The 21,181-nt window shown below is 35.1% G+C and overlaps 1 protein-coding gene across 1 annotated transcript in view; it reads left to right on the top strand.

Annotated features, from left to right (window-relative positions):
- The window catches only part of PHKB (phosphorylase kinase regulatory subunit beta), a 187,228-nt gene that overhangs the window by 74,952 nt on the left and 91,095 nt on the right, over nucleotides 1-21,181 (top strand). The window contains exons 13-14 of the mRNA XM_008070580.1: nucleotides 907-1,065; nucleotides 14,179-14,273. Of these exons, the coding sequence (XP_008068771.1) occupies nucleotides 907-1,065; nucleotides 14,179-14,273 (254 nt within the window). The remainder of the gene's footprint in view (nucleotides 1-906; nucleotides 1,066-14,178; nucleotides 14,274-21,181) is intronic.

Consider the following 21,181-nt stretch of genomic DNA (forward strand, 5'->3'; position numbering starts at 1 on the left):
GCATCTAATATTTTAAATATCTTGAGTCAGACCTTTTAGTATCCTGTGGCAGATCATTAATTTAGTGAGGTAGTAGTTTAATTCATCTCACTCTAGGTTTCATCATGCTCAGAGAACGGTGTTCAAAGTATTCTCTAAATCATAGACTTTTTTTTTTTACTGATTTTAGACACAAATGTCACTATTTATTGATATATAAAGAAGCAAAATTTTAGGGAAATCTGTGGAATTTTTTTAGGAAATAAGTTTACTGTGGGCTAATGTTGCAAAAAATCTTCTGTAGCACCCTACTTAGAATGTTGGTTATTTTTCCATTGTATCATTCACAAGGATCCTATTCCTTAAATAATAATTTTAGTTTCTATCAAGTAATATTTTTTAACGAGTTGGTCATGGGGGAAGATGACTTTTTCCCTTTGATGATATTGAATGATAGATAATGGGCTTTATGCGTAAATGGGGATTTCTTTGCTCTTAGCAATGGCTCAGAGTTATAATTCTTCACTTAAGATTATACATTATCTCATTTGTGAAGCTTCTACAGACTAAGCCCATTAAAAATAGCTTTCTCTATGGCTCTACATATTTACATATTGTGTATGTGTTGACTCATTTAAAGATATTAAAATTAAATGTTGTTAAAGAAGATTATGTACAAATTGTTGGCCAGAGCATAACAATATGCTGTCGAATTAGTGTTTTAAAGTTACTTTTCTTTCCTCCATGTTTTCCACTGGCAATATCTGAAAGGAACCAGAATATCAAGTTTTCTTTAGCTTATCAAATCTTTTACTTCCTGTAAAATTTTTCCCTTTCTGCTTTCTAATCATTACAATTTCATGAAGAGGAATTTTGGAGAGAACACTGATTTGTTATGTTTTAAATATTTATTTTAAAACTCCATAGGATATCCCATCGTACCAAAGTACTACTATGTGCCAGCTGACTTCGTAGAATATGAAAAAAAAAACCCTGGTAGTCAAAAGCGATTTCCTAGCAACTGTGGCCGTGACGGAAAACTTTTTCTTTGGGGACAAGCCCTTTATATCATCGCAAAACTCCTGGGTAAGTGGAGAAGGTTGGAAACATTTTTTTTCCCTTGTTATTAAGTCGTTAGAAATAAATCTCTTTGCTGGCGTTTTTCTTGGATTTGGGTGGTGTTTCATGCTATTTAAAGGCCTTTGGGGAGTTTCTTAGTATATAATGGTATAATAATATATCTCTTTCACTGAATGGTGATAGTTTCTGGCAAAAAAGTGAAATTGATATGGGTACCATTATAATCATTTAGTGACTGCATTCAGCTTACTAGATAGGTTTCAAGCAGAAGATTATGGGAACTTTGAGATACTTTTATATGATGTAATAAAAATTCTGATTTAATAAAACAGTCATGCTTGGTCATAGCTTTAGTAAACTGCTTGCCAAAAGGAATTGGTCACCTCAAAATTCTCTTCTTTCCAGTAAATACATATTGGCAATTTTCTCAGTTAACAGAAGCCTAATGGAACCATTCTTCATAATTCTTTGAAGAGTTATTTTTTATCTTCTTCTACAACTTCATCTGAATCAAAGTACCCTTGGACACATTGAAATGAAGGCAAATTTGATAAACACAAAAAAGCTTTATGCATCTTCCTACACCATTCCTTGCTAAAATTTCAGACATTTTTAGCATCTCCATCAAAAGGGCTAGCATTTTAGATTAGAATTTCTTTATAGCAAACAGATTAGGAACTAGGCTAATTGTAAATACTGCACCTGCACTAAAAGAACTGCTTCGTATCAAAAATATTGTTATGGTCTTTGTTGTTTCTAGCAATACTTCATAAATACTAATAACTTTGTGCTATAAGTGTAATCATCTTTAGCTTCATTTTTTTTTTTACATTCCATTAGGGAAGAATATTTCAAAAGCCAGATTTCCAATTAGAGCTTACATAAGTGATATGTAAGAGAAGACAGAAACTAACTAAGAAAAGGAAATTAAGTTAATACTGTTTTCAATTTGCTTCTTTACTAACTATATTTTCTGGGTCTATACACATACTTAATGCTAATTTAAGAACTTGTAGAAAACTTTTCTTTCTTTAAAGGAACAGTTTTTTGACAAGGAGTTGATATTATTTGTACAGGCTCCATTTTTAGATTTTCCAAAGCAGGGAAAATGCACTTGAAGTAGTTTTCTTAACATCTAACCAAGTTGAAGGGTTATGCCTAGCTGGAATGTTATTTCCATCTCACAAGCATAATTACAAAGAATCTTTGTTGACACAGCTGAATAAAACACATTTTAGTAGAAGACCAGTTATATAAGGGCAATAATTTTAACATTAGAATTATGTCTCAATATACTAAATTTGGAAATTACAGATGAGCATGATGATTTTTTTCTGTGATTCTTTGGCTGAAAGCTAGCATCTGGGATCTGGGATTTGATATCTAAACGCTTTTTCCCCTGCTTTGTGCAATATATCCAGCCTGAGTTTGGTACAGCTATTGTTGAGCCAAACCGATAGATAAAATTGGCAAGGCTGATGAATTAGGAATGCAGAATTGACTATACCCTACATAAACAAAAAGATTGAGAACCCTTATCAGTCTGTAAAAATGCACTGGACCTTCCAAAATAAATGTGTTGAAAGTAGACAGGTATTGGAAGTAGACGGAGCCGGGCTCGGTGGCTCAGCCTGTAATCCTGCACTTGGGAGGCTGAGGTGAGTGGATTGCCTGAGCCAGCAGGTTCGAGACCGGCCTGGGCAACTCGGCGAGACCCCATCTCTACAATAAATAAAAAAAATTAGCCGGGCGTGGTAGTGCACACCTGTAGTTCCAGCTACTTGGAAGGCTGAGGCAGAAGGATCGCTGGAATCCAGCAAGTCCAGGTTGTGGTGGCCAGGAGCATGCCACTGCACTCCAGTCCGGGTGACAGAGTGAGACTCCAACTCAAAAAAAAAAAAAAAAGAAAGAAAGAAAGTAGAAGGTTGTATTTTCTCATGTTAAACTAGAGTAAACAGAAATAGTACAGGACATGCCTCCATTTCTGTTTCATGACCAAAAAGAAAAAAACAATATTGCAGGACTGCCTTAAAGTAGAGTTAATTTCTCTTTTCCTTGCTGATCATCTGAAAAGACCCCAGAGAACATGCAGAAGCTACATTGCCTGCTGTGAACCACATTCTTATCTCTAGCTGAAAAAAAGAGATGTTGCACATTCATTAGCACGCTAACCACTCACTGGTTAAGATGAATAAGATCTCAGAAGGCTGAATCATTTAGTTGCTCTTAACTATTGTATACTAGCCCCAAGAACCATCAAACTTTTTCATTAAGTTTCCAGATACATTAACTTAAAAAGTCTTATATTTTCATTAAAGGAGCCTTAGTTAGATATCTGTTTGATTACATTTTGTGGACAGTTATTCGGAGTTAATATTTTTACATGAAAATAATAGAACAGTGAATCTTTTTAAAAGTTCAGTAATTTATGAAGTTTATGAATTCAGGCCAGTTTGTATCCTAGTGATATCCAATAAGAATATCTTACTTTATGTATGCCTAAGAGAATAATTGTACAACAAAATAATTTGACTTCTATTCCATTATTAGAGAAAAAAGACACAATATGCTATTTCCTGAACTAAGGCCTGAGTCCCTACTGTGTTCTTTGAACATAGTTGTCTACGTGCTTTCCTTTTTTTCTTAAAAAATTTAGACTTTTAGAAAATCAACATTTTCTATATAATAAGTAAATATAAACATGTATTTTTAAACCATATAAAACATGTTTTAAAATATAATATTTGACTTGTTTTAGAATAAAATAAATGATCATTAGTTATACCTTCAACTGTTAATTCAAACTTGAAAGTTTAGAAACTATTCATGCAAGATCAGTCTAAAGAAAGCAGAATACCATTGTGAACTCTTTGTAAAAATAAATAACCTTAAAAGCACAGTCACACATTGCTTAATGGCAGGGATATATTCTGAGCAATGTATTGTTAGGCAGTTTTGCAGCCTACTACCCACCTTGACTTTATGGTATAAACTATTGCTCCTAGACTACAAACCTGTACAGCACGTTACTATACTGAATTCTGTAGGCAATTGGGACACAATGGTATTTGTGTGTATAGTATACCTAAACATAGAAAATGTGCAGTAAAAATATAGAATTATAATCTTGTAGAACATTATTATGCAGCGCATGACAGTATTTATCCCATAAAAAGTCACTTGGAAATCATGATGTTTGTATTGAAATTTTTTTTGTGACTCAGAATACTAAATAAATATAACAAAGTTAATGACAACTTTACTAAAACTTCTCCAAACCATTACTTAACTTTAAGTTGTTATTCAATATGTTTAGAAAAGAAGCAAACTAACATGTCAGTTATTTAGCTTTAAACAATCCAATTTTTAGACTACAACTTGACTTTTCAATATATATGCAACTAACTTTGCTTATCTTGTACATCAGACATTCAGATTGATAGCCTTCTCTCAGGTACTATTATATGGTCTCAAGTCATTAAGGATTAGAACTTTACATACTGTATAATTTAAGTCAGGTGAATAGAGGAATTTTTTAGGGTGACTGTTTTGAAAACATTAATAAACATCAAGGTTAAAAGCAAGACATGTTCTTAGATTAAGTTTGAATTATCAAACAATTTTAATTAACTACAACTTTCTTCAATATACACAAACTCCTGAAATCTTAAGGTTAATGAAAATTTTCTAAAATTTCACAAAAGAATTTTTTTAAGAGATGGGGATTTCATTCTGTTGCTCAGGCTAGAGTACAGTAGCATGATCATAGCTCCCTGCAACCTCGAACTCCTGTGCTCAAGTGATCCTCCTGGCTCGGCCACTTGAGTAGCTAGAACTACAGACAAGCATCACCATACCTGGCAGAATATTCTTTTTGGGTTGAATATTTTTTTAATTTTTTGGAGTATTAACAAGATACTTTAAAGTGATAAAAATAGATACAGAAGTACTTTAAAATATCTTATATACGTATAAAGTTCCCAACTTTATTTCTTGGGTTCCTAAACTTCCTTGGTAAGTTACTGTTTGAAAGCCAATTTTTTTTTCCATAGAAACTGTATTTGAAATGATTAACACTAAGCAAACTTGTAACCATGTGGTATAGATTGTTTCTCTGATATTGTTATCTTTTTCCTCCACTTTCTTCTTCCCTAGTTTATCATCCTCTTTTTCTTTTCTTGGTATTTTTTTCTGTATTGCAGTGGAAAGGTTAAAAGTTTGGGGATCATGAACTTAGCAATCAGACAGTTCAGGGTTTGGATAGAAGTCCTGCTGCTTGTGTGATTTGAATTTTCTTAACTTCCATAACATGAACATTAGTTTATTTTTATGATTAACTGATGAGGAAATATACATGAAGCACTTGTTGTGGGACAAGTATTTACTTAAATGGTCTTCCACTTCCTGTCCTTCCTTATCCCCTCACTCCCTCTCTTAGCTACCATTTAGGAAATGGTATATGTGGATATGTTTCATAGCTCTTGTCAAGCAGGCAACTCAGGATGCTCATCACCCCTCCTTACAAATAGATACCCACAAGCTACAAAATTCATCACAAAAAGAAAATGCTTACCCAGTTGCTATTTAATCGCTCATCTACTTATTAATTCAACTTATATTTGTGAGGACTAATCTTTGATAATCACGGTGGTATCCAGTAACTCTCTAGCAAGAACAATAGGAAATACTTCTCTCTCTTGCTCTCTCCGAGGGCAACCTAATTATTCTGATTTACAACCTCCTAATTCCAGGATTTGTAACTCAGATCAGTCCATTTACAATTGTTTTCATTCATGGTATTTCTGGTTCAGTTGATCCCAAATATGAAAACCACTGATTAAGCTTGGAAATCTAATACTTTTTAAACCTAAAGTCACTGATCCAGTGCCTCCTAGGGTGTATGAGGACATAAGAAACTGAAGTCTTGATTTTTATTGGTCTGTTGACTTCAAATAGAGTTGATTCTTTATTTTGTATAGCACATGGTTTTGTTACTGATCAGTTAAATATAAAATGAATAGATAAGGGTGCACAGATATATTTCTACATTGTGGTTGCTAAGAGACTTCCCAGCTGTGCACTTCAGGAAACTTCAAGCAGAAAGATACCAATTTCTGAGTACTTTCATTATCTTTCTCAGGGTATCCATGTGATTGCTAGTGACCTGAAGTGGGATTTCTGTGCAGCAGGCATTCTAAACATCTTGAGAGCACATATAGTATTACTTTAAAGGCTTTACCTAGGAAGATTTCTTTCTTTAGCTTCTCATATATGTAACTGGATTTCTTAAAGTGAAAATGTTTCAGTTGAATTGCTACTAGGTCTAGAAAATTTGCATTAAAAATTATGATTCCCACCTTCAAATATATTAGTAAAGTTGAATATGAAAGCAGTGATGCCTAGAGTATGAAAAAGCTCTTCATACCTATTGTTACACTTTTTCTCAGAAATACTGATAATAATACCTACCTTCAAAGGTATCAGATTCTGTGCTCTGCCTTTTACAACTCACCCAGGGTTACACAACTCATGACTGACAGAGTTTATTCATTTGTTCAGTAGACTGCAGCGTGTTTGCGTGAACCATATCTGCTGTAGCTTTAAATATTCTTATTAAAAACAAAAACTTTGCTAACCTAATACAGTATTAAATTGCATCTTGTTTTCATTTACATGCTGACTATTAGAAACAAATGTCTTAGTCATTGCATTCTGTGAATTGTCTAGAGTTTTTTTCCTCATTTAACCTTGGTTTTTCTTACCAGTCTACATGAATTTTTTATACATTAAGTGTATAAAACCTCTCTGATATTTTCCTAATTTATTTGCCTCTAAGTTTTGCATGTGTATTTTTTGTTTTGTTTTGTTTTGTTTTGTTTTTTGAGTCAGAGTCTCACTCTCCCCCAGCTAAAGTGCAGTGGCATGCTCATGGCCACCCCAGTGTCAACCTGCTGGGCTCCTGCAATCCTTCCACCTCGCCCTCCAAGTAGCCAGAACTACAGGCATGCGCTACCACGCCTGGCTCATTTTTTTGATATATCGTAGAGACAATATATCATCAAGTTGCCCAGGTTGGACTGGAACCCTTGGGCTCAGGCAGTCCTCTCGCCTCAACCTCCCAAAGTGCTTAGACTACAGACTTGAGACACTATGCTCAGCTGCATATGTGATTTTTTGATAAACAATTTATAATCTATACACTCAGATCTATCAGTGTTTCCTACTTAATTTTTGCCAAGGAATTTAAGTCTTAGAGAGTCCATCCTCTTTAATCAATTGAGTGGGAAAACAAGATATATAAAAATTTGGAATTTTTTTGGCATAGTGTATGAGGTTGAGGATCTATATTTTCTTTTTCTCCAAATAGCTCATTTCACAATACTTGTGTTACTAATATGTGTCATGGAAGCTAAGAATCAGCTAGACTTTGAAGCACATAATTTTACTATCTGAATTATCTGCTGAGCCTATTTTAGTACGTCCTATGTAACTTTGGTGCCATGATAAAAATTACTTGCTCTGTTAAATTTCCTTTAAATTGTCTTTTTATTAAGAAACAAAAATTTTTCTTAATATTTTCTTTTCATCCTTGACAATTATTGTTTAAAGTAAACCCAGGGTATTTTTTATAACCCTTTCTCTGCATAAAAATGCAAATTATTAATGAACCTAATCTCTGATTTTTAAAGATTTAAAGACAGCTATCTCTATTTACAGGAATACATTATTGTTGTCGAGGTTTGGTTCTATATTGTAAAAGTAGAAAGCCATTGCTCTTTTATTCTTGTTCCTTTATTTTCATTTTAAATATTCTGTAGTTGGTTGAATGGAAGTTATTTCAGACTTGTCATGCCACCAGAAAACTAATACCATTGAGTTGGTACAATAAGGACCTCTATTTTTGCCTTCTGAATGATGAAAATAAATGCAATGAAAAAATGTGTACATTAATCTGACCTTTTAAAGATATTTGTCACTTTTATTATATGGAAATTAAAGTAATGATTATGGCAGTTAGTGTTTTCATATTTGTTTACTCACCAATTCCTTATTTTGTTTAATAAATCTGTTGAGTGTCTACTATGTGTGAGGTGCTGTGCAAATTCCTGGGGTGTAGCTATGAATAAGATGCATGTAACCTATGGGATTATAGATGAGCACATGGTATAAGTTACTACATCAAGCTACATATAGAAGTATGGTACAAATATAGAAATATGAAGGAAATGGGAAGAAATAAACTTTCAGAAGACTTGGTTAACCATTCAATTCTTATCCATTTTAATAGATTAGCCTTTAGATGTTTCCTAAGGGTACAAGATTTCTTAATTTGTCTGCGCCATTTATAAATAACAATATCCTATCATAAAAAGAGTTTCATTTATATAGAATGATGGTGAAACATTAATTATGAAATGTGCTTTTATTCACATCTCAGTGATCATACAAATGAGAAGGAAATAATTTGCTGCTCACGTAGAATATCAGTGTACTAATCAACATGGTTACATCATGATGTAAACTGAAATTAGTAAATTGAAGTTATATGTTGACATTTGCTTTTATTGGTTTGGTTTAAGTTTTGCAAAAGTACATTCTTTCTAAGAGAGAAAGAGAAGAACATCTGCAACATGCAGCCTGATTTGGATAGGAGAAATATCAAGGTCTACATTTTTCTTTTTTTTTGAGTTGGAATCTCACTCTGTCACCCAGACTGGAGTGCAGTGGCCACTCTCGGCCACTGCAGCCTTGACCTGCTGGGCTCTGGCGATCCTTCCGCCTCAGCCTTCCAAGTAGCTGGAACTACAGGCGCGCGCTACCAGGCCCAGCTAATTTTTTGATTTATTGTAGAGATGAGGTCTTGCCAAGTTGCCCAGGCGGGTCACGATACTTTTTTTTTTAATGTTTCTTCCTCCTGGTATCTTTTCTACCTGTGTTGTATAGAATATCAGTGTTCTTAAAGGGCAGGATTTGTATGTGGTTAAGAGTCCACAGTCTGGAAACAGACTGTGTCTCAGCTCTGCCATATACTAGCCATGAGCAAGTTGCTTAAACTATTAGTGCCTCTATTTCATCATCTGTAAAATGATAAGGTTGGTGTGTGGATTAGTGAATTAATATGTGTGAAATGCTTAAACAATGCCAGGAACTTAACATGATCTATATAAGTATTGCTGCTGCTGCAGAGACAGCAGCAGCTATGGCAAATTCTGCTGCTGCTGCTCTTCCTCCTCCTTTTTCTGGTTAGTCTACTATTAATATTACTTTAATTATTAATGAAAAGGTCCTCCAAGAGTTTCTAAAAAATCCTTTGGTGATTTTGCCTCTTGAATAACATTGCAGATATGCCTGGAAAGTACTCCAGAATAGAAATCTTATGTAAAAATATTCCTAATGCTGAAAATAAATTTACAGCCATTGACTCCTGGCTGTCTTTTTTCAGAATTATTCACTGCCTAAAAGAAGTACTTGAAAAGTTATGGAAAATGAGCTGTAATTTTTTTAGCCATATTATGCACAGATATATTCATATAAAACTCAGCATGGTATTGTTTTTGAGTGATCTGTGTAGAGCTGAAGATCAAGAATGAGATAAGCATGTTTTATAGTTTCAGTGAAGTAAAAATACAGAATTGTGCTAACTCACTTAAAAGTTGGACTTTTTTGTTATTCGATTAATATGTACATATGTGAGCATAACTAAGACAACATTATAGATGTGAAATTGCTGGGTTGGAGAGTATACTCAATGTAAATTTGCCCTTCCAAAAGGTTATGCAAAATTTTATTTTGTGTTTGTCCCACTACCACTTCTCCCCAGGCTCGTGGAGAAACCCTGGTACAGTAAGCCTTGTATGCTGATGGGTATCACTCAGGTGTGTTAGATCAGAAGGCAACAGAGAATCACTGATTTAGTACCTTCTTCCCATCCACTGTCTCATTGTAAATTTCCTTCCTTGTTATATCCTTGTGTTTTATTGAAAGTTGCCAAAGAGGCTGGGCACAGTGGCTCACACCTATAATCCCAGCACTTTGGGAGGCTAAGGCAGGAGGACCGCTTGAGTCCAAGAGTTCAAGACCAGCCTGGACAGCATAGAGGACTTTCTCTCCACAAAAAATTAAAAAAATAAAAATTAGCCAAGCACGGTGGTTGTGTACCTGTAGTCCCAGCTACTCAGGAGGTTGAGGCAGGAAGGTCACCTGGGCCCAGGTGTTCAAGGCTCACACTCCAGCCTAGGTGACACAAGAGACCCTGTCCCTAAAAATTTTTTTTTTTTTAAAGTTGCCACAAGGAACTACCACATAAAAGGACTTACATGCTTATAGTACAACAGCAATTAAGGACATTACCCTCATGTTGATCAGTGGCCCTTAAAAACAAAAATCTCAAAAATCTTTTAGAATTTTGGTATCAGGAAACATTTTGTCTCTCTTTAACAAACTGGTTTCCACCCTTGAGAATGCAAAAGCATTATTTTAAAAATAACTTCATTGAAATATGATTCATATACCATACATTTCACCTATTAAAAGTTTATATCAGTGATTTTTTTAGTGTATTTATAGAGGATTGTACAACCATTGCCACAATCAGTTTTACAATATTTTCATTACCCTCTTCCAAAAATAACTTTGTACTCACTAGCAATCACTCCCCACTTCCTCCTGATCACTTCTCCTTCCACCCCAGCGCTAGGCTGTCACTAATCTACTCTCTAATTTTATAGATTGGCCTATTTTAGATATATCACATACCTCGAAACATATACTGTTTGGCCTTTTGTATCTGGTTTCTTTCACTTAGCATAATGTTTTCAGTGTTTATTTATGTTTTAGCATGTATCAAAACTTCATTCTTTTATGACAAAACAGCATTTTCTTATATGTGTGTACCACATTTTATCCACTCATCGGGTGACAGGCATAATGGGTTATTTCCAGTTTTGGGATATTATGAATAATGCTGCTATAAACTTTTATACAAAAATTGTTATTTGACATTTTTAAATTTCTCTTGATTATATACCTAGTAATGTAATTGCTGGGTCATATGCTAACTCTTTTTTTTTTTTTTTTTGAGTTGGAGTCTCACTCTGTCGCCCAGACTGGAGTGCAGTGGCCGCTCCCGGCCACCGCAGCCTCGACCTGCTGGGCTCCGGCGATCCTTCCGCTGCAGCCTTCCAAGTAGCTGGAACTACAGGCATGCGCTACCAAGCCCGGCTAGTTTTTTGATTTATTGTAGAGATGAGGTCTCACCAAGTTGCCCAGGCGGGTCTCGAACCCACAGGCTCAGGCAATTCACTCACCTCAGCCTCCCAAGGGCTAACTCTTAATGATTAACATTTTGAGCAACTTCCAGATTGTTTTCCAGAATGACTATATCATTTTGCTTTCCCACCAGCAAAGTTTGAAGGTTCCAGTTTCTCTGTGTTCTTGCCAACACTTGTTCTTTATTTGTGGGTTGTTTTTTTTTTTTTTTAATTATAGTCATTCTAGTGAGTGCAAAGTGATATCGCATGTCGTTTTGATTAGCATTTTCCAAATGACTGATGTTGTTGAGCATCTTTTAATGTACTTACTAGTAATTAGGATATCTTCTTTGGGAAAATGTTTATTTAGATACTGTGGCTATTTTTAAACTGTAGTTTTGTGTTTTTATTATTGAGTTGTAAGAGTTCTTTATATAGTCTAGTGCAAGTCCCTTACAAGAAACATGATTTATAAAAGTTTTTTTCCCATTCCATGGACTGTATTTTGCTTTCTCGATAGCAAACTTTGAGGCAGAAAAGGTTATTATATTGATAAAATCCAATTTTATCATTTGTGTTTTTATATTATAGTTTCTCTAAATCAAAGTTATAAAGTTTTACTTCTATGTTTTCTTCTGTTTTATAGTTAATGCTTATCTTTAACTTTGTCATGTATTTTAAGTTGGTATTTGTAAATGGTGTGAGGAAGTTCCACAATTTCATTCTTTTGCTTTTTAATATCCTGTTGACCCAGCTGTAACTGTAAAAGAAAAGAAAAGAAAAGAAAAAGAAATTCTTTTTCTATTCTTTCCCAATTGAATCGTTTTAGCACGTTTGTCAAAAATCAGTTGACCAGGCTGGGTGTTTGGCTTGTGCCTATAATTTCAGCGCTGCGGGAGACTGAGATGAGAGACTTGCTTGAACCCAGGAGTTTGAGACCAACCTAGGCAACATAATGAGAACTCAGTTCTACAAAAAGTAAAATAAAATAATTAGTTGGGCATGATGGCATGTGCCTGTAGTCCCAGTTATTTTGGAGGCTGAGGATCGCTTGAGCTCAGGAGTTTGAGGCTATAGTGAGCTATGATTGTGCCACTGCACTCCAGCTTGGGTGACAGAGTGAGAACTTGACTAAAAAAAAAAAAAATTACTGTGTATGTAAGAGTTTATTTCTGTACTTTCATTTCTGTTTTATTGATCTGTATGTCCATTCTTATACTAATACCACATCTTAATTACTATAGCTTTTTCCTTTTAATCTGATGTTTTTTATTACTTTTTCTGGCCCAGTTTCCCTGGTTGGAACCTCCAGTTTCATGGTGAATAGAAGTGGTGAGAGTGGGTATTGTTGTCTTATTCTAATCTTTGGGGAAAATATCCAGTTTTTCACCACTGAGTAGGTTTTTAATAGATGCCCTGTAGTAAGTTGATGAAGTTTTTTTTTTCTCCTTTTTTCTAGTCCTCATTTGTTGAATGCTTTTTTTATTCAAGGATGTTGGATTTTTTTCAAATGCTTTTTCTGTGTCTATAGAGATGATCATATAGTTTTTGTCCTTTATTTTGTTGATATGGTGTATTACAATAATTGGCTTTGGATAGTGAGCCATCCTTGCATTTGTAGGATAGATCCTACTTGGTTATGATGTATAATCTCTTTTATACGTTGCTGGATTTGGTTTGCTAGTATTTTGTTGAGGATTTTTGTGTCTATATTCACAACATTTTGATTTGTAATTTTCTTGTGATGTTTTTATTTTCATATTAGAGATACTGGCCTCTGAGAGTGAGTCAGGAAGTGTTCCCTCTTCTTCTTCTTCTTCTTTTTTTTTTTTTTTTTGTAAAGCTTGTGAAAGGTTGGTTTTAATTTTTCTTTAACTTCTTAGTAGAATTCATCAGTGAAACCATCTTGTACTGGGCTTTTTCTTTGTTTTCATTTTTGGTGGAAAGTTTCAATCACTTTATGTACTTGTTACAGATCTGTTCAGATTTTCTTTTCTTTCTTGAGTCAGTTTTGGTAGTTTGCATCTTTCTAGGAATTTGTCCACTTTATCTAGGTTATCTAATTTGTGGGCTTATATTTGTTGATATTATTCTCTTATAATCATTAAAGCCTTTAGTAATGTTCCTACTGTCACCTCTGATTTAGTTATTTGTAATTTGATTTAGTAATTTAGTCTTTTTTTCTAGGTCTGTTCAGCTAAAGGTTTGTGAATGTTGTTGAGCTTTTCAAGAACTACTTTTGTTGTCCTTGATATTTTATATTGTTTTTCTGTACTGTTTCATTAATTTCCCACTCCTTATAATTTCCTTCCTTCTGCTTGCTTTTGATTTAGTTTGCTCCTTGTCATCCACTATCTTAAGATGGAAAAATAGGTTATTGATTTGAAATTTTTCTTCTGTTTAATATAGGCATTTATAGTTATAAATTTTTCTCTGAGCAATGCTTTACCTGTATCTTATTAATTTTGGTGTTTGTGTTTTCATTTTCATTCATTTTATTAGAAAATACATTAGAATGTATTTTCTCATTACTCTTTTGATTTCTTTTTTGACTCAATAGTTAGTAGTATATTATTTAATTTCTACCTGTTTGTGAATTTATATAATTTCTTTCTGTTATTGATTTCTAATTTCACTCTTTTGTTGTCAGAAAATACCTTTTTTAAAAATTTCAGTTCTTTTATATTTATTGAGGCTTATTTTATTGCTTTCACGTGGTATATCCTGGAGGATGTTTCATCTGTACAAAGAAAAATGTATATTCTGTTTTTGTTGAGTGGATGTTCTGTAAATGTATCTTAGGTCTACTTGGTTTATAGTGGTATGCAAATATATTTTTTGACAATGCCATTTCTTTTCTTTTTTTCAGCTGATGAATTAATCAGTCCTAAAGATATTGATCCTGTCCAGCGCTATGTCCCACTGCAGAATCAGCGCAATGTGAGCATGAGGTTTTCCAATCAGGTAAAGAGATACTATATTTCTTAATTTAGACTCATCCTAAGACATTTACATGTTTAAAAAAATGTTATTCTGAATGAGTTTTTGTTGCCCTTTCTGAAGGAAAGGCTTTTCCCTCTTCTTCTTAAGATTTATGTGTGGGAAAGGGCTATTTGTTAATGAGGCAGTAGGAGTCAAATGTGTCCAATGAATGTCTTCCAGGTAAACATTTCAATCTTCAGAATGGTTGCATTTAAGGTGCCAAGTGTCTTTGAGAAGACATAGTGCATGTGGGTGACAGGAGGACCAATGAGGTGGCACTATTATTGAATGGAGTGGGATCCCATGCAAGGCTTTGTGCTTGGTGCCTCTCCTATGCTGTGTCTCCATGATAGGGCTGAGTGACTGACAGAGTTGTTCTTAGCACTCAGTAACATGTTGGCGGAAGGAATCTTTTAAAAATTTTTACACTTAGTAGCTATGGATTCGTTGTGCCAGCAAAATAAGTGTTTGTAGGATCAGCAAGATTGATATTGAATTGAGCAAACCCGCAAGTATTAAATGATACCAGTAATGAGGACTGTTAAAATGAAAATGTTATGGATTGTGGAAACTGCCTGAGGAAAAAGAGAATGAACTTTAGTGTGTGCCTGGGATTCCAAGCAGTTAACATGCATTTAATAAAAATGGCATCAGCACGTACTAAAGATATGCTTATAAGTTGAAATACTCCTTTTATTTAAAAAAATTACACGTACACCACACACACACACACACACACACACACACACACACACACACACACATTAATGATTGCTTTAATGAAAGGGAGAGCCAACAGTTCCATTAGGTTCTATCTCACTATTCCTCTGATTCTTTTGCTGTTCTTCAACAAAACTTGTAATTATTCTGAGTGATTTATAGATGAGAAGCTATTTGTGAGACGTGTAAATAAATGCTAAAGTTTGTTCTAGAACATAAAATATCTGTGAATATTTGACAGAAATTCCTCTCTGGCCTGTTGGCTTCAATGTGGTGGGGATATGGCGTTTATCTTTGTTACCACTCACGTCAGTGCAATACAAGTGTACAACTTGTACAAATTTGCAATTTTACTTGAAGAAATGGCAAATAGTAAGGAATGAATCTAACTTCAGTATTCCTCAGTGCTATGACTCTGAGCCATCTTAAGACTAATGTATATTTCACACATGAGACCCACTTCTCTAGGGCGATGAAACTTCAAAAAAAATTAATAAGTCACAGATTTGAGTTGTGGTGACAGGAGCCAGAGAACATCAAAGCATTTTATAGACTCATGGCTAACAACATCATCAATGTAAACAGTTATCTCATGTTTAACACATATGAGGAAGACTGTAGGTTATGAATAATTTTTGGTGTATAGTATACTACTAGCAATTCCTCTTCTGCTTAAGAAAGCTTATCAGGGTGTAAGTGAATGAGAGTGAATTTTAAAGAGAATTCCCTCTATGAATACTTTTATATCAGAATTCTTTTCTAATGTTTCTACTAAATTACCTGTGACGTGACTCCAAAATGGAGCCACATTCTAAGATAAGTGCTCTAAGGGTAAGTATCCTCTCTTGTAGCCATGGGGCAGATTTCATCTATATAGCACTGTATGCAGTTTCTGAGAGAGAGAGAGAGAGAGAGATGATGGGGAGGGATTTGCTGGGAACTGACATGCTTCCACCCAGTTGGCAGTTTAGTTGTTGTGTATAAAATGATGAGGTTCCTTTGCCACTTTTTCAACCATTTTAAACATTAAGCAAGACTTGGCATGCCCAGATCTATTACTAGGGCTGGGTATGACATATAAGGGTCAAACATCTCCTTGGATGTGTAGCTATCTGCTTGAAATGTTGGTGTCAGCAGCCACTTGGTCATGATTGAATAGATCAGATTTTGTAATTAACAGGTCTGTAGGGATTGACTAGGTGCTTTAAACTCGGGCAAATGGTAGGAAAGTAAATAGGAATGGTAAAATCCAGACAATTCCTGAAAATGAGGGCAATCCTTACCCTCAAAGGAAGATATATCAAGGGTTCCCCATGACTGCCCTTAGCATCTGTAATTCACTAGCAGACTCAGAAGACTCAGAAGATGTTATATATACATTTAGGGTTGATTACTGTGAAAGCATACAGAATAAAATAGCAAAGGGAAGAAGTGCATGGGACACCTGAGGAAATTAGGCACAAGCTTCTGAGTGTCTTCTTCCAGTGGAGTCACATAAGATACAATTACCCAAGCAAGGATGTATGAACACAGGCAAGTGCTGTCAACCAAGGACACTTGCTGAAGCTTGGTTGTCCCTAGTTTTTATTGAGGATCAGTCAGTTATTTTATTAAGGGTCACAAGTTATCAAAAGTCTTCTGGTATCATTTTGCCACTTTGAATGAATTATAGAAACTTTGTAGTTTTCTTTACTGACTTTTTCAACATCATTTTCTTAAGTATTTCCTCTACATTAATTGAGCACCACATCAGATTGCATAGAAATTCTTGTTTCAGCTATAAAATTTGATTTAAAAAATTCATGGAGTGAATAAGAGAGTACTGGTATATGATATTTGACAATCTCCCTGAGCTCATTTCTTATGCAAAATGTCACTTTGAAACATTCATCCTCAAATAACTGACTTTTCTTGTTACCAAAAGAATCAGAACTAGCATAACCCAAATCAGTCTTTTTTTTTTTTTTTGAGTCAGAGTCTCACTTTGGCACCCAGGCTGGAGTGTAGCCTCGACTTGCTGGACTCAGAAGATCCTTCTGCCTCAGCCTTCCAAGTAGCCGGAACTATAGGTGTGCACCACCATGCTCGGCTAATTTTTTGATTTATTGTAGAGATGAGGTCTCAACATGATGCCCAGGCTGGTCTTGAATCTGTGGTCTCAGGCAATCCTCTTACCTCTGCCTTCCAAAGTGCTGGGATTACAGGCATGAGCCACCACACTCAGCTCCAAATCAATCTTATTTAGGAGGATGGGAGGAAAAATGGTTGGCTTTGACTATTCATCATCTACTCTGTCTTCCGAAAAGCACCCCACATTTATCTGGGCCAGCTCCTCTTTCTCACTGTCAGTTTATGTAATATGGCATGGAGTTGGCTCCATTTTTAAAACTCCTCATCATCATTGATTGGTTTAGATAAAGACAAGTTACTTAGGCTCAATGAAAGCAAGGCCCAGGGCTTTGGGGGGACTGTTAAGAAAACTGAACATATTTTTTCCAGCTGATTATAAAACTGAGAGAATGCAAGGACTAGAGCTACTGCAGCTATCTTGTGATCACATGGGGAGAGCCTGGCTCAGCACAAAGTCAACACATTGAAGCAGGGGTCTCTATTCAAAAAGGATATGCCACAGGCACTAATCAATCAGAATGACTACAAGCTGGTATGCAGTACTGGGGCTGTGCCTGGAAGAACTTAATAGTCTTTGGGGAAAAATGATTTATGTATGATGTATCATCTCAAATAAAAATACTATTGTGTAAAAAAAAAATGAAAAATAAAAAAACTCATAGAGTGAAAGGTAGTCAATTGTACTTACCTCAGTTTTTACCATCCCATTGTTCTCTTCTTTCTGAATATCCCAGCCTTCTTAGTTTACCGTTTTCGTAGAATTTTTTTTTTTTTTTTTTTTTTTTGCCTTCATTCCTGAAGTGTAATTATGTTGGCTATAGGACCCCGGTTGACAGTTGTTTTCTTTTAGCATTAAGAAATAATGTGCCACTTCCTCTGGCTTTCATAGTTTCAGATGAGAAACTTTCTGTCAGTTCAAATTTCTGTTCATCTATAAGTAGTGCTCCATTTTTCCCTGGCCTGAGTCTTCTTATGCCACTGGGTGAAGGACCAGAAGACCAGGCTCAGCTGATGTGGGTGGATCAGTGTGCTTGGTGGTGCTTCTGGTGTGCAGCACGAGTGGGGTAGGCTTGTCTTTGTTTCACTACAGGTGAATTGGACTGCCTGAAGATACAGAGCACTGTGGGGTCAGGAAAGCACTCTGGGGCTTCTTTGATGATGTTGCAGATGTGTTGACCCATCAGTTCTTTGGTTATGAAACAAGTTGGGTTAGCTCACCAGGACTTTGAAACTGTTGCTGAAGGCAGATTGCCCAACTTTTACCTCAGTTGAAAAACTGGGGTTAGTGTTCCCCACTTGGTCTCTGTTGTGCTTCCTATTTCCCTGTCCTTGGCCAGAAAGAACAGACTTTTTATTGATTTTACTTTCTGTGGCTTTTGGTTGTTTCAGGCTGCAGGCCTCTACAGTGACCAGCCCAGCATGTGTTGGATCTCAGAAATTTCACTGCATTGCCAGTGTTCAAGTTCTGAGGTCTCTGGCTAATCCAATCTGCCTTCTTTCTAGCTTTTAGAATCCTTTAGTAGTTATCTGCTTAGGACTTTTTGTTCCTACCTCCATTTAAAGGGAAAATGTATCTTTCTTAATCTTTCTATAAGTAAAACAAAAATTTCTTCTGTTCTGTGACTCATCCTTTTTCTTCAGAGTAATTTTTTAAACAATAATGGCTCTCATTTATTGAGTATTTTTTAACAGCTTTTTTGAGGTATAATTAGCATTCCATACAATTCACTAATTTAAAGTGTATAATTCAATGGTTTTTAGTATATTGACCACAATTAATTTAAGCATGTTCAAAACAATTTAGACACTGTGGCTATTTTTAATTGATTTATTTGCCTTTTTATTATTGAATTATAAGAGCTCTTTATATATTCTAGAAACAAGACACTTATATTGCAAATATTCTCTCTCATTTGGTGGATTATCATTCCAGTTTCTTGATGTTGTTTGAAGCACAGAAGTTTTGATTATGAAAAAAGCCTAATTTATCTACATTTTTCTTTATTTGCTTATGCTTTTGGTGTCACATCTAAGAAACCATTGCCTAATGTGCAAAGATTCATGCCTATTTTTTTTTTTTTTTTTTTGAGTTGGAGTGTCACTCTGTCGCCCAGACTGGAGTGCAGTGGCACGCTCCCAGCCACTGCAGCCTTGACCTGCTGGGCTCCGGTGATCCTTCTGCATCAGCCTTCCAAGTAGCTGGAACTACAGGTGTGCGCTACCATGCCCAGCTAATTTTTTGATTTATTGTAGAGATGAGGTCTTGCCAAGTTGCCCAGGTGGGTCTTGAACCCTCAGGCTCAGGCAATCCACTCACCTCAGCTTCCCAAAGCGCAGGATTATAGGCTGAGCCACTGAGCCTGGCTGCCTATGTTTTAATCTAAGAATCTTATAGTTTTAGCTCTTACCTTTATTCAACTTTATTCTTTGCATGTGGCTATCCAGTTGTCATCATTTGTTAAATCTCCACAGTAAATTTCTTTCTTTTGTTTAATGGAGTTAAATATATATATTTATATATATATTTACAATGATAAATATAATAATATTTATCATTGTAATTATTGTAAGTATACAAGTCAGTGGCATTAAATACATTTACAATGTTGTATAACTGTCACTATTATTTATACCCAAAGCTTTTTTGTTATCCCCAAGAAAAACTCTACACCTATTAAACAATGATTTTCCCCTTCCCTCCTCTCTCCAGCACCTGATAACTTCTATTATACTTTCTGTCTCTGTGTATTTGTCTATTCTAGGTACCTCATATAAGTGGAATCGTGCAATATTTGTTCTTCTGTGTCTCGGTTATTTCACTTAGCATAATTTCCAGAGTAATTTTTGTGTATTTCATTAAGGTGGTGTTTTTCTTTCTGCCTGCTGATTATTTTGTCACATATCTGGTGATCCTCATTATCTAAACATATATTATTTTGATAAATGGACTATTCTCAGTATTAAGTAGTCTTCTCCCACCAACCCAACAAAAGATGAGGAAGATGTGATTGGGAGTTTTGTCTCCTGGCTAACCTCACTGATGAGTCAGGGATCTGGTAGGGAATAAACTAGACTTTTTTCATTCTTGCCAAATGCCAGAATATGAAGGGCTTTTCTTTGAGTCAGGTATTGTTTGCACTAGAAGCATTAAATCACCCTAGCCAATTTGTTCATTATATTTGGAGAAAAACCCTGCTTTACTGACTGTGGTTCTCTGTGTGGCCTTTAATCAATCCTTCTGTTTTATCTCCACTTCTTCCACCTGTCCTACTTCGTACCAAGTGTCCTTTTGGGCCCCTGTAGCTGGTGGGTCAGCTCCCATACCTCTACAGCATTTTGGTGATAATTTAAGTGATATAGTTTGTTTTATATAAGTTATCTTAGTGAATTTCTTAATGAATTTCCATTTGCCATCCTTTACACTAGAAATGTGTTGAAATATCTTGCTATTTGATTGCCATCTTTCTTTTTCTCTTCATTGCTATAGTTTTAGTCCTTTTTATTTTTGATATCTATATGGTCATTTGTCTGGGATCTAGAGAGAATTGAGTGCATGTGTGTACTCTGATTATTTCTGTTTTAACTTTTTCTTCTGTTATACTCAATGCTTCTTCAGATCTTCACTGTTATAAGTGTAGAGTAGATATTTATTATGTGGTTGTGATGGCCCCATATAGATGCAAATCAAGTAAACTAACCACCATAATAATTTATATTGTCTGGTAAAGTAGCATTTGAAAGAAAATTTACCCTAGATGGTTAATTGGTCTGTTCTTTAGCCTTATAGAGAAACAGTGCCCATTTTTCAATGTCACATTTGATTTGGGAAAAATAAATTATACAACAGACCATATTACCCCATCCTATGAATGTCTCTGTGTAAACAAGTCATGTGTAGAAGCTGTGCCTTTAAGCCATTTCCATAGTCCTTTGCATACCCCTTGTTACAACACTTGTCACTATGGTAGTTGTTAGTTTACATATGTGACTTCCTGCAGAGTCCTCAAAGTAGAGAATATGTGTTATTCTTCTTTATCTTC

This window comes from Carlito syrichta, unplaced genomic scaffold (genome assembly GCF_000164805.1).
Source record: "Carlito syrichta isolate Samal-C Ts95f unplaced genomic scaffold, Tarsius_syrichta-2.0.1 Scaffold313764, whole genome shotgun sequence".
Taxonomy (NCBI): Eukaryota; Metazoa; Chordata; class Mammalia; order Primates; family Tarsiidae; genus Carlito; species Carlito syrichta.